Source organism: Peromyscus eremicus, chromosome 18, assembly GCF_949786415.1.
Source record: "Peromyscus eremicus chromosome 18, PerEre_H2_v1, whole genome shotgun sequence".
Taxonomy (NCBI): domain Eukaryota; kingdom Metazoa; phylum Chordata; class Mammalia; order Rodentia; family Cricetidae; genus Peromyscus; species Peromyscus eremicus.
In genome coordinates, this window is record NC_081434.1 from 9,504,304 (window position 1) to 9,518,243 (window position 13,940).

The window sequence follows — 13,940 nt, forward strand, 5'->3', positions numbered from 1 at the left end:
GATGGCGACTGGAGTTCATCATGGTAGGAGTGTGTAGAAATACAAACTCCTCACCTTATGAACCAGGAACCAAGGTGAGCATCTAGGCAGGACTGAGCCCCACATCCTCTTCAAGAGCAACGTCAGTCACTGAAAGACATCTCCCAAGGCCTGACGTCCTAAAAGTCCACAGCACTTCCCAGCAGGACCACCCTGGAGACCAGGCCTTAAACACACAGCCTTGGGCGAGGGAGAGAGTGTTCAGTGTCCAAATAGCATTGGAGGAAGAATTAAGTCTTTTACCACTGTTCTTAGCAGTGGACTGTGTGTGTGTGTGCGTGCTCTTTAAGGCCAGGATTTCTCTTCATTGCTAGTTCATTGTATGTTGTGGTTTTTTTGTTTTTGTTTTTTTTTTTTACCATGAAGGGTATTTTGTCAATTGTTTTTTCTGTTTCTATAGTGGTGACAATATAGTTTTAGCCTTCGTTATATGGCTGTGATATAATGTGCTTATTTTGCTTTTTTTTTGGATGTTAAAACAGAGATTATCTCTAGGATGCAAGAAAAGAGAAAACCTACTGTTAGTTCAGTTTGCACTGATTCAGAATGCAGTATCATACTTTTTATATTTATAATCATCAGGATATAATCAGAGGATTTTGTATCTGTAATCAGAGGAGGTGTGAGTCTGTAGTTTCCTTTTCCTGGTTTTGACATCGGGGTATACTGGCCATGCAGACCAAGGTGAGAAGCATTCCATGCTCTTCTAGTTTGTGCAGAATTGGTGTGTACTCTTCCTGAAATGTTTGGGGGGGAATTCGTAAGTGAAGCCATCTGGATTTGGCTTTCCTTTGTAGACGGTTTCAAAACTCCTGATTCCATCTCCTTGTAACTGTAGGCCTAGATTCTCTATTCTAGACGTTCTGTGTCATAGCCAGGTCTGTGTGTGTTTCAGAGGCTCAGTTTTGAGAGTTCGCATCTTGAGGAGTTGGTCTAAGTCATCTGCTGGTTAACCGGTGGCGATCAAGATAGCCCTCTACAGCCTGCTGTTCCTGTAAGGTGTGGATCAGGGATCGTCTTTCACTCCTGACTTCAATGACCCAAGAGCCCCTTCTCCCTATGGTCAGTCCTAATAGTTTAGGAAATTTGTTGAGATTTTAAAGATTTATTTTTATTATATTTAATTGCGTGTGTGCATGCATGCATGCGTGCATGTGTGCGTCTATGTGTGGGAATGTGCATATGAGTACAGATGCCTGAGGAGGCCCAGAGACATTGAATCCCCCGGGATAGTTGTCAGCTGCCTGAGCTGGAAGCTGGGAACCTTTGCAAGTGCCGAACGTGCTCTCCAGCTCTCTTATCGATATTTTGAACGTTTCATGGACCGCTCTCTGTGGCTTTTATCATGGAGAGTTTATTAACTTTCCAGTCTTATTCTTGTTTATCCTAGGAAGAGCCATTGAGGAGGGCTGTATCCTGGCTGACATGAGGGTTAGTCAGAGTTCAGAGCTCTTGGGAATGAGAGTTTGATAGTCTATCAGTCAGATTGCCTGGCGGGTGACTGTTCAGCCCATCATGTAGGAACAATTAAGGAATAAATAATTGGCATGGGGGCGGGAGTGGAGGAGTCTGTGCCTTACTATCAAGTTATGTGGAAAGGATGGTTCCCCTCGATGAACATCTCCTGCAGCATGGAGGTTGGTGGGCACAGAAGAGGGAATGGTAACTAGTAGATATAAAGCTTCTTCAACTCTGTCTTCTGACATATAGGACTCAGCTTTCATGTCGTCGAGACGATACATTAGCCTGTTTTGCCTAGGACACACTGACACAAATTATATGTAACTGGGTCTGAACATAGCACCCGGCTGACCTAGAAGTCACTCTGTGGATCATAGAGGTCTTCATGTCTCTGCGCTCGAGGGCTGGGCCTAAGGACATGTTCCTCCACACCTGGCAGGAACTAGCTTTTTATACGATGATTGTACTTTTGGGTCACAATACAAATAATTAACCTAATGCAATATTCTGCAAGCTGTCATTGGAAGAGAGCATGTCCAGAAACCCAAGATGGGGATGTGAAGCGAATGCCGTTTCCTCGCAGTGTGTTAAGACTGAAGGGTTCTCTTAACATGGCTGAGCACCTGTCTAGATGCCACCAGTTGCCAGGGCTGCACACACTTCCCACGCTGTCCTCCCTGGTTGGCAGTAATCATATAACGACACCGAAACCGGTCACTCTGTTTGAAAACTACTACCCGAGATTTCTGGGTACCCATTTTCTTTTTGTTTCTCATAGCCATTTTCTATTGATGCATTTGAATCTGGGTTCTACCTACTCTGGGTCTTTCCTATGAGGTCATTTCTCATGTGCTTTAATTGACAGGACTGGCTCTGACCACACTTCCTTTCCTTGATATTCACCTCAGCTGCCGTACAGACCTTAAGCTGCCCTGTCAACAGTACAATCAAAATATGAACAGTTGTTTGGGTTCTAAAAAAAAAAAAAAAAAAATGGAGCTTCAGTGGTGGTCATCTTCTGACGGCCATGTGTTTATAATGTGACCCTGTGCTCACTGGATGTAACTATATAAATAGGAATGTGAATTTGCAGAGCCTTGTTGTGAGTACTGATGTAGTTTTTTTAAGAGATAGCTATCATAGTTCAAGGTTACATTTTAGTTATTAATGTAAGTCTGCCTCAGAGAATGCATGCGGTGTTTCCTAAGGGCAGATGTTGCGTCCACGAGTTAGGAACTGTCATGTCCCCTAAAGTGAAGGAGGCATTGGTTTTGAAGGTGTTGCTGTGTGCAGGTGTTCTTAGCCCTTTCTTGTGTATTTAAAAGCGTATTCTGTAGGTCGTGAGCTTCGGTCTCACAGGTGGGGAAGCCAGCTGCCGGGAGGTAGGTTGCACACCACTTTATGAGTACTAGCTTGGCATCCAAACCCAGATCTGACTTCACACTCATTCATCCATAGTGACTTTCAAGTTGATGGAGACATGTCCCTCCCTTGGGGAAACTGCAGAAATGAACATCATAGAGCCCTCAGGCTGGAACTCCGAATCACAGTCAATGCACCAGACATGCAGCTCAGTTTCTTTCTTTTTTTTTTTTTTTTTATTTTGGCTTTTTAAAATCACTTGTTTATTCCATTTTGTAGAGGATTTTTTTTCCATACAAATATTTGCAACAATTTTGAATTCCCCAAAACCATACATAGACGATAAATACCATGCTATTAAAGTATTAAATTTGTACAAAAATACTTTACAGTTTAATACTTGTTTGTTACAAACAAAAATACATATTTAAGTGACTCATGATCGTTTTATTTATTTATTTTTTTCCTTAATAGGATTCTGTTCTACGCTTTCTTGCCCTGGCAGTTCTGAAATGTGTTTGAAATCATATATTTCTTTGCACAGAAAAAGATGAACCATTTATTTCCCTTAAACAAAGGACACAGTGTTTGGATGCTTTGCCTGTGCGGGTGTACTAGTGACCAAAAGGAACAGGTTTGGAAAATAGTAGTTTTGACATCCTACCATCAATATACAGCTCTATATTTTTGTTTTTTAGTATTTACCAAATAACAGTTATTAGTATAGCTACTCAAAATATCTGAACAAATGAAAACAGTTGCCCACAAACTTTAAAGCAACTGTCACAGGTGTCTTATTGCTTTGGGGGGGGGGTGGTGACTGGCAATGAGTTTTGTGAAAAATGTATTTACAAGTTCAGCAAGTGGCATGGCTCAGAACCAAAGGGAGCCGCGTGTCGTTCGTACGTGTGCCGTGTACCCCTCAGTGGACCCGTCCGCAGACAGCTGAGCGAGATGAGTTTCTGTTTGCCTACCCATAAAGTGAATCTCATGTCATTAAACTCTTCATTCTTAAATTCTTTAGTCTTGGATTTTAAAAAATAGGATCATATCACTAATTCTCAGTGTTACTACACACTTCTAATTCATTATCAGAGATGTTCAGCTATTTAAAAAAAAAAAAAATGTGTCCTTAAGGGGAAAAGAAAAAAAAAAAAACAGGTCACAAGACATATCCTGTTTGATCATCTGTTGCATAGGGAATAGCATACATCTTAGTTAAAATCATTCCTATATTTGGGCAAAACATTTACCACCACCTATTATGATCCCCTACGTGCATTGTTGCTGAAACAGTTTAAGAACACCTAATGCTATACCTGTTCCCCTCCCCCTCCGGCAGGCCTGGCAGTTCACCCATCCTAGCTCCCCGAGCCGGGCCAGCTTTATGGAAATCCAGGTTGCTTCTGTTCTTACGTTAATGACTTCATAGTGAGAAACTTATTTCATTAAGGAAATTATCAGAGAGGATACTGTCCAACGGATGTTTCTCTTTGTAAAAAGTAAGATGAATGGTAAAAAGTTTCCTCTGGTCTTAGTTGTGGGAAGGGGTGGGCTGCTTGCTACCATTGGGCCCGGCAGAGAATGACCTGCCACTTACGGTAGCGGTCACTGTCAAACAAACCTCTTCAGGTTGGGAAGGGGTGTGAACATGAGCCGTGAGGGAAGAGATTTAAAAGACCTCTGTGCTTGCGGTTAATGCCACGTGATTCTCTGTGCTTTGGCCGTCACAGAAATCTTAAAGGGATTTTTTTTTTTTTTTTAGCACCATGTAGATATTGTCTTTTGTCCCGCTTTATAAAAAGTGCTGCTATAATGTGTTAGTGGGTTCTCGTGTCTCTAGATTACCACCGTGGCTGGGCTGTTGGAAGAAAGCGCTGTTCTGTTCGCTCCAGTCTCCTGGCAGGGCCTGCTGCTCTACTGACTTCTGGGAGACCAGTGGGTTTCTGCTAATGACCAGGTCCAGCTTGTTGCCAGATTCGGCTATGAGCGGCACTACCAGGCAGCAGTCAAAATCCCTGGTCCGGACGTGGTTAACCTGCCAGGCCAAGAAGAGCCACTTTCAATGACTGTCGCAGCCACCGCTCCCGAACCCAGAGGCGAGCTGCTTAATCCCAAAGGCGGACCGTGCGGTTTGGCTACACGGTGACACGCGGTGTTCGGGTCACTATTCATCCTCTGCATCTGCCTCTTGGGAGCTGAAGAGTAAGACACCGTCCCCCTGTCCCCACACCAAGATCACCCCTCCCAAAGTCTCCTGTGGCTGAAGGTTACCCCAGTTTACAGCCGAAGAAAACAAAGCTTAGAGCAGCGAGTTGCGTTTGCTTTAGACTAGCAGTGGGAAAGGGTTCCCCAAGGATGTAGTTCCAGGCAGTCTGGCTACCATGATGTTTAGCTCCCTTGATTAAGAACGAACCCTGGGCTGGAGAGATGGCTCAGTGGTTAAGAGCACTGACTGCTCTTCCAGAGGTCCTGAGTTCAATTCCCAGCAACCGCATGGTGTCTTACAACCACCTGTCTGTAACGAGATCTAGTGCCCTCTTCTGGTCTGCAAGGACACATGCAGGCAGAATACTATATACATAATAAATAAATATTAAAAGAAAAAAGAGAAAGAACGAATCCACCCTCACCTCAACTTACACATGCTCTATGCACTCCTTTGCAATTCTCTTTCAATACCTTTTTTTGGGGGGGGTGGTTGTGGATCTTGAGAATTGAACTCCGGGTGTCACACGTGCTAGACAAACACTATGATGGAACTATATTCTCCACCCAACAACAGTACTTGTTAAGATCACCTGCATTCAATGCCCAGTCCTGGCTTCCCACTTTTTGAGGACAAGTGCTGGGCACTTAGATGAACCCCGTTTTAAACTCTGGGAACTGCAGAGTCCTCAGCCTCCGTGGCCGCTATCAGTTTACTTCTCTGGACACCTGTCTGGGCCCGAGACCACCATGCCCATGTCTCAAGCTGCTGGCTAGAGATAAACACAGAGGGGCATCTTTGCCTCTTCTCTGGCTGCTTCCTGCTCGCACTGCTCCTTCAGTGGACCACTGAGACATTTGGCCTCAAAAGTCAAAGACCCAAATCCCTGTCACTGCCCACGAAGCCAGGCTTGCTGGCTACTCTAGTACCCGAAGCCCAACTCAAGGGCGGCCATTGTTTCTCGTGACACACCCTGCTTCACTCTGCTTTGAGCCTCTTAATATTTTCCTGATGCTGCCAGAATTCCTCCACGGCTCTCCTCCCCTTCTGGCTAGATGCTCACCACGGGTAACTTGATCTAACCCCGTCCTTCCAGATACCTTTGGCCCTGGCTGGAATGTCATTTCTAAGCAACAGATCAAACTTAGGAACTTATGTCCCATAGGGATGTGCTGAAGTTATGAAAGACTGGATAGGTCTCCCTGGTCCCCTTGTGAACACCTGCTTGCCCACCATGTCCCATTCATCTATAATAATACTATATCACTTTTCTCTGTGTTGTAGGCACATGTTTATGTGTGTGTGCGCGTGTCTGTTGTGGGCACATGTTTGTGTGTGTGTTGTGGGCACATGTTCACGTGAATGTGTGTTTTTTGCAGGCAGGTACATGTGCATGCATGTGAGCATGGGTGTGGAGGTCAGTGACAAGATATCAGATGTCCTCCTCCATCGCTCTCCACCTTTTTATTGAGACAGGGTCTCCTATTGACCCCGGGGCTCAGTGGTTTGGCTTGGCCGGCTGGTCAACGAGCTCCAGACCATATCTAGGCTGAGGTTTGAGGAATGAACATTTAGATGGGAAAGGGCAGCTCAGTGTCAGAAACTTCAGGAAGCTGAAGTAGAATTCTTTTTCTTTTTTCTTTTTTTCTTTTTTTCCCAAGACAGGGTTTCTCTGTGCAGTTTTGGTGCCTGTCCTGGCTCTCGCCCTGTAGACCAGGCTGGCCTCGAACTCACAGAGATCTGCCTGCCTCTGCCTCCCAAGTGCTGTGATGAAAGGCGTGTGCCACCACCGCCTGGCTGAAATAGAATTCTTTATCTAACCGTTCACTGGGAGTGCCATAGTTCAGTGACAAGAGGGGAAGGGGAAACAAAGGGTCCAGGTATGAAGGAGAATGTGGAGGACGCTGCTGCCTGTAGGTCAGAAGCTGGGGTTCAGGACTCCCTCTGAGGCCTTACCTGTAGGAGCCTGTCATAGGGCTTCAAGCCGCCGAGATCGCCTGGCCCGGCTGGGCGGATGTTTTTGACATACACCCCTTTCTCCAGCAGGCCGTCTGCCACACTGAACCCGAAGTCCTCCATGCCGGAGTCCTTATATAAGGTCACCTGGAAAGTGTGAACACGTGAGAGCTGTCAGAGGAGGAGAAATGAGTCGCGTCTTTCTTTTTTATTGTTATTGTACCTCATCCTTTGGGGAAAAAAAAAGTGTGTGCGTGTATATTTGTGTGTGTAGGTGTGTGTGCATATGTATTGCGTGTCTCTCTGTGCATGTGTGATTTGCACGCACGTGTGCAGGCCAGACGACAAGGTCAGATGCCTCGATACTCTGATCCGTCATTCTCTGCTGTATTCTCCCGAGACAGGCTCTCTCACTGAACCTGGAACTTGCTGTTTTTCAGCAAGGCTGACTAGCCGTGCAGTCCTATCAATTCTCCTGTCTCCAAGTCAGCCCCTATCCCTTCCTGTCCCCCAACTGGTACTGGAGTTATCAACATGCACTGCCACACCTGGCTTTTACTTGGGGGCTGGGGATCCGAACTCAGGTCCTCATGCTTCCATGGCAAACACTGCTCTAACCCACTTACCCACGGATCCAACTCCCCAGACTCAGCACCGCCTCCTCCTTTCAAGTTGCAGTCATTAGGTACAGGACCTAGAGGGCAGGTTGACGTCTAATGTCTCCCTGGAGTAGCTCCCAGGTTGGGGAGAAGCCGGGGATGAGTGACGTTGAATAATAACCCTTTTCTGCTTCCCACCAGCCTGGCGCTCTGCTCACTACTGTATTCCACACCCACTCCCTTTGAACCAGTGCTCCAACTTGCACTATTTTATTTCCTGAGATACCCCACAGAGCCTCATCAACAAGCGTTTGCTAAAACACCTCCAAGCGTTCCTTGGGGACACAGCCTGACCATTTCTCTTCACTTGCCCAGGTTTTTTTTTTTTTTTTTTTTTTTTTTTAGCAGCTCAGGGTGTCTACCCTCCATGCTGTAAATGACACCCAGGCACCACACCCGAGGGCAGCTCCCCACAGCTTCCCCCCAGCCTCACTTCTCCTTCTGGTCACCTGCAAGAGGCAGTCTGAGGTGGAAAGAGCAAACCAGGTGTACACCGGCCAAAGGAATGAACAGCAGAAGTGGGATCCAAACGCACACAGAGTCTCTTCAGTCAGCACTTTACGTCCACACGGGCTAGGAGGGGGCCGCTGCTGTTTTTATTAAGGTTTACTGGGTACCCTCCAAAATCTGACCACATTTCAACAAGGATTTGGGCTTACTTCACAAACTAATCGTCACACACACACACACACACACACACACACACACACACACACACACACACAGATTTCTGTCAAACAGTAGAAACAAACAACCCCCTCAGAGCCATACAAGGCAAACATGACAGCTAGACCTTGTATAACAGGTTTAGATTTTTATATCCAATTATTCGACCGAGGAGAGTTATGGACTACTGAAAGGAAATACAAAAGTGGTCAGTTTGGGGATTTTATTTCACTCGATAGAAAGCTTTAAAGAAAAAAAGCAAGCTTTCTGGGTCAATACTATTTACCAGCCAGCTCTGTGGTTATGGTCATTTTACAGGTGATGAAATTCGATTTTATAGAGGGTAAGTAATCTGCCCAAGACCACGAAGGTAATGAATGGTGGGGTCAGGTCTGTCAGAATCCAGACACCCAGCACTTAACCAGCATACGCCACCAGCAGCCAGAATGCGTACTCTGACGCTACAGTGAAGGCATTTGTACTCATTTACATTTTTAAATGTCTTAAATTGGACAGTGTTTTGTAATTGATGGCATCTTGGGTCCTGGAATTATGGTAAGTATATAAATATCCCATCCTTCCTAGTCTCTTTCCCCCAGGCATATCCTAAAGAAAGGCTCGGAACTGAATAAGGGGTGTGTGTGTGTGTGTGTGTGTGTGTGTGTGTGTGTGCGTGTGTGTGCGCATGTGTGTAGCAGGACATTTAGACAGGAGCTCAGAGAGGGATGAAAACTTATTCAAGATCAAAGAGAAACCAAACAACAGAAAACTACTTCAAAATAAGGGTTCTGACTGCAAAGCTCTGTTCTTTTTTTTAACCACATACTGCCTTATTTAATGCATGGTTTCTTTAAAATGCTGTTTTTCTATGATGACAGTTTCTGAAGGAAGCAGAGGCAGAGATCCAGAGCCAACCACCAGGCCGAGCTCTGGGGGTCCAGTCGAAGAGAGGGAAGAGGGATTGTATCAGCAAGGGGTGTCAAGATCATGATGGGGAAATCTACAGAGACAACTGAACCAAGATCGTAGGAACTCAGGGACTTTAGACTGACAGCTGTAGAACCTGCATAGGACCGGACTAGGCCCTCTGCATACGGGAGACAGTTGTGTAGATTGGTCTGTTTGGCCCGTAGCAGTGGGATCAGGTTCTATCCCTGGTGCATGAGCTAGCTTTCTGGATCCATTGCCTACAATGGGATGCCTTGCTTAGCCTTGATGCAGGGAGGAAGGCTTGGTTCTGCCTCAACTGAATGTACCAGGCTTTGCTGACTCCCCATGGGAGGCCTTACCCTTTTGTAGGAGGTGATAGGGAGTGGGTCACAGGGGTGGAGGTCTGGAGGGAGCAGGAGGAGAGATGAGAGGGGGATCTGTGGTTGGTACATAAAATGAATTTAAAAAAATTAAATAAAAAAAGAAAAAATAGAAAATAATAAGGGAATGATAATAAATTTCTTGTACATCAAGAAAAAATACTTTATTCATTGGGTGGTATAGCTCAATGGTAGACTAGTTACTTAGGATGTCCAAGGCCCTAGGGTCCATCCCAACACTGCCAACCCTAACAACCTCCCCCTCAAATCCAAACAAACAAAAACAACACAAAAAATATTTAAGACCTTCTCTAATTATGTTTTTGTCTCAGGCCATAAGATGGGTGATATCTGCATTTATTTATTGGAGGAAGTTAAACTTTTAAAGTTTCATTTTATTTTATGTATAGGAGCATTTTGCATGCATGCATACATGTGTCCCATATAGGAGTATTTTGCATGTATGTATGTATGTGTCCCATGTGGGTGCCTGGTGCCTGCAGAAGCATAAAAAGCGTGTCAGATTCCCAGGAACTGGAGTTACAGATGGTTATGTGGGTGCTGGGAATCAAATTTGGGTCCTATGCAAGAGCTGCAGTGTTCCTAACCACTCAGCCACCTCTCAAGCCCTGGGAAAAGTTTTTTTTTTTTTTTTTTTTAAAGTGTCAGCTCCCATCTAGGCAGTCACGTTGGTGAGACTTTATATACATGACAAAGTGGACTTGGAAAAACCCATGAGGACTCATTTCTACACAAAGAACCACAAGCAACTGAGAAAAGCTGGAGAGGGAGAGGTGGTCTTCCCCAGGGAAGAGTTTGACAACTGGTAATCTCTGCCAAATGGTCAGTGCTGAAAACATACATACAGGTAACATTATATGGACTGAGTAGGTTACATTTAAGAATATGTACGTATACATATATGCATATATGCATGAGGTAATAATTAATGAGAGAAGAGGCCATGGATTTGAAGGAGAATGGGGAGGGGTGTAAGGGAGGGTTTGGAGGGAGGAAAGAGAAGGGAGAAATGTTCTTATAATAAAAAATAAGAAAAAATAAGTATCAAGTATCTTTTAAAATAAAGATGCCAGAGTGCCAGGACTCCCTCCGCCCATCACTCAGTGGCAGCAACTGTCACAAAGTACATTGACTTCAGTCACATTCATCTTTATTTTCTTGGGAGAGTATTTTCGGAGGAATGTCAGACTATAGTATGTGTCTCCAAGGAGCTGCTCATTTTCTTCTGAATTGACAGCTCTCAAATAAAGAAATGGTTAATGAGCGTCAGGAAGAATGCACAACATGACCCATTACCAGAGATGCAAATTAAAACCAGGATGAGAAGTGCCCTCAGTTAGAAGGGTCATTCTAAAAAAACAGAAAAGAGATGCTGTCAAGATTTGAGGGAAGAGGAGCCTATCATACACACTGTTGGGGGTAATGTAAATCAGTTCAGCCGCTGTATAGATCGTTAGGGAAGTTTCTCAAAAACTAAAAGTAGAATTCCATGTGACTCTACAATCCCAATGCTGGATTTTCCAAAGTAAATGAATTTATTATATCACAAATATGCATAGTCCCATGTTTATTCTAGTACTGGACACAACAGCTGAGATGTGAACCAACCAATCAGTTGCCAACCCATGAATGAATAAAGAGTGTGTGGAATATACACACTGGAAGATTATTCAGCAGTCGGAAATACATCCTATCCCTTTTGGTTATATTGATGGAACTGGAAAGCATCACCTTGAATATGTAAATCAGGCATAAACCAGACCAGTGTCTCACGGGAGCACTCACTGGTGGGAGCTGAAATGCTGATCTGAGTGAAGAAGGAGAAGAGTGGCCACGAGAACAGGGAAGGGGCCTAGGAAGGGTCAGGTAGTAGGTGTCCAGCCATAACGAGACAGGACCAATGACTTCCGGTGTTCTGTGGAGTAAGGAAAGAGTCTACAACAATGTATCATGTACTTCAAAATAATTGGAAAAGTCTGAAGGTTCTTATCACATAGAAATAATGTTTGAAGAGAAAGTGATGCTAATTATGTTGATTTGATCATCACACACTGAATACATGTATCAAACTATTGTAACAGTATCCCCCAAACATGTAAGTAGCATGTGTTAATTACTAAGTATATCATAAAAAAACTATGCTTGTTAATAGAAAATTAGACGAAGCACACACAGGGTGTAGCTATATAGAACAGAAACGTTGATAGATTTTATATAGATCCTGGATGTTATTAATTCACTGACACAAATTGGCCTTAATTATTGGCTATTTTCCAGTACCTAGCTCATCATTTCCCAAATTGTCTCAAAAAGTGTGTGCATGTGTGTGTGTGTGTGTGTGTGTGTGGTGTGTGTGTGTGTGTGTGTGTGTGTGTGTGTGTGTGTGTGCGCGCGCGCACATGTACCTGTACATGTTTCTACTTGTGAATTTGGATGTGAATGTGCCACTGTGCATGGGTACAGGTCAGAGGACCACACTGGTTGTTGATTCTCATCTTCTACTTTGTTTCTGAGATGGAGTTGCTCTGTTGTTCTCTCCTGTGTTTACCAGGATGTCTGACCCATGAGTTTCCAAGGATTCTCCTTCTACTACCCCCCCTCCCCCCGTAGGAGCAGTGGGATCACCACACCTGGCTTTATGCAGGTCTGTGGATTTGAACTCAGGTCCTCACAATTGCATGGAAAGTACTTTACCCACTGAGCCATCTTCCTCACAGCCCCACACAAGTTCATTAAATCATCAGGATCCCAACAAGGGCCACTCATTACCTTTGTGCTAGGCTCCATATTTCCTCTTGTCCAGGGCACATTCCCATCCACTTTCCCTAGTGCTACTGACTTACAGTAGCCCCCTAATCCAAGAGGGACTCCATTCCAAGACTGTGGATGTCTGAAACCATAGAGAGAGCACCCACTACTATCTACAAGAACCTTCATGGATACCTTCACAGTTAACCCAATAAGATGGTATTCGGGGTTTCTTTTCTGTTGCTGTGACTAAATGTAACTTGGAGGAGTCTATTTGGATTACAAGTTATAGACCATCATGGAGGGAAGCCAAGACAGGAACCCAAAGCAGGAGCCTGGGGGCTGGCACCAAGGCAGAGACCATGGAGGAACACTGCTACTGTCTTACTCCTAGGCTCCTCCTGTTCAGCTACCTTTCTTATATAGCTCAGGCCCACCTTCCAGGCATGGCACCATCCACAGTGGGTGCCATCCACATCAATTATCATGAGAAAATGTACTGTAGACATGTCCCCGGGCCAATCTGATGGAGGTAATTCCTCAACTAAGGTTCCCTTTTCCTGGGTGTATCAAGTTAATGACCAAGATTAGCCACCAGAGACAACTCCCTAGTCACTAACGGGCAAGATGTGTTTGGGGTATGACTATGCTGGGGAAAGGGAGGAGTCACATCTCCAGTGGGAGCATGTGAGATTTCATCATGCTACCGAGTATGGTGTAAACTTCACAATCTGAAGAACGTTTTATTCATTCTGGAGTTTTCCACTTGATTGCTCCAGACCACAGTTGGCCACAGACAATTGAAACCACAAAACGTGAGAACATGGGGTGGGGGAAGTAGCTAACTGCATCACTGCAGCCGTGCCCTCTACCTGTAGAATGTTCTGCGACGCCACACGTCACATTAAACAGAAATTAGCTCTGGTGATTGACGCAGCCAGGGTATGTGGGGAGCACAAACAGATCATAGGGGTACAGTGGCTTCCCGTGATATCACACCGCCCTATCGATCCATGTCCAGTCTCAGAGTTCACCAACAGATACCTGGGTCTGAATCAACAATTTCATTGGGGTTGTAAGGAATTACCTTTTTCTAGTACTGCCAGTTTTCCATTGCTGTGAAGAGACACCATTGACCACAGCAACTCTTATAAAGGAAACATTTCATTGGGGCTGGCCTACAGTTCAGAGCTTCAGTCCATTGTCATCATGGTGGGCAATGGCAGCAGGCAGGCATGGTGCTGGAGAAGGAGCTACCTCTTGCAGGCAACAGGAAGTGGTCTGGCTCACTGGGCATGCCTTGAGCATATAAGAGACCTCAAAGCCCGCCTCCACAGTGACACACTTCCTCCAATAAGACCACACCTACTCCAACAAGGCCACACCTCCTAGTAGTGCCACTCCCTTTGGGGGCCATTTTCTTTCAAGCCATCACATATACGTAGTAGCTAGAATTACTCTGTAAAAACAGAATTCTCCCTTCAATTAGTGTTGCCTGATTACTTGGAT

General features: G+C 44.9%; 1 protein-coding gene across 5 annotated transcripts in view; it reads right to left on the minus strand.

Annotated features, from left to right (window-relative positions):
* Positions 1-13,940, minus strand: part of Grip1 (glutamate receptor interacting protein 1) — a 100,226-nt gene that overhangs the window by 6,977 nt on the left and 79,309 nt on the right. For 3 of the 5 annotated variants that reach the window (XM_059245489.1, XM_059245492.1, XM_059245493.1), the window contains 2 exons: positions 7,028-7,174; positions 4,635-4,900 (listed from right to left, as the gene is read on the minus strand). In XM_059245489.1, the coding sequence (XP_059101472.1) occupies positions 4,673-4,900; positions 7,028-7,174 (375 nt within the window). In that variant the 3' untranslated portion in view covers positions 4,635-4,672. Of the gene's footprint in view, positions 1-4,634; positions 4,901-7,027; positions 7,175-13,940 lie in introns of those variants that run through there. The other 2 variants (XM_059245491.1, XM_059245490.1) reach the window with 1 other exon arrangement.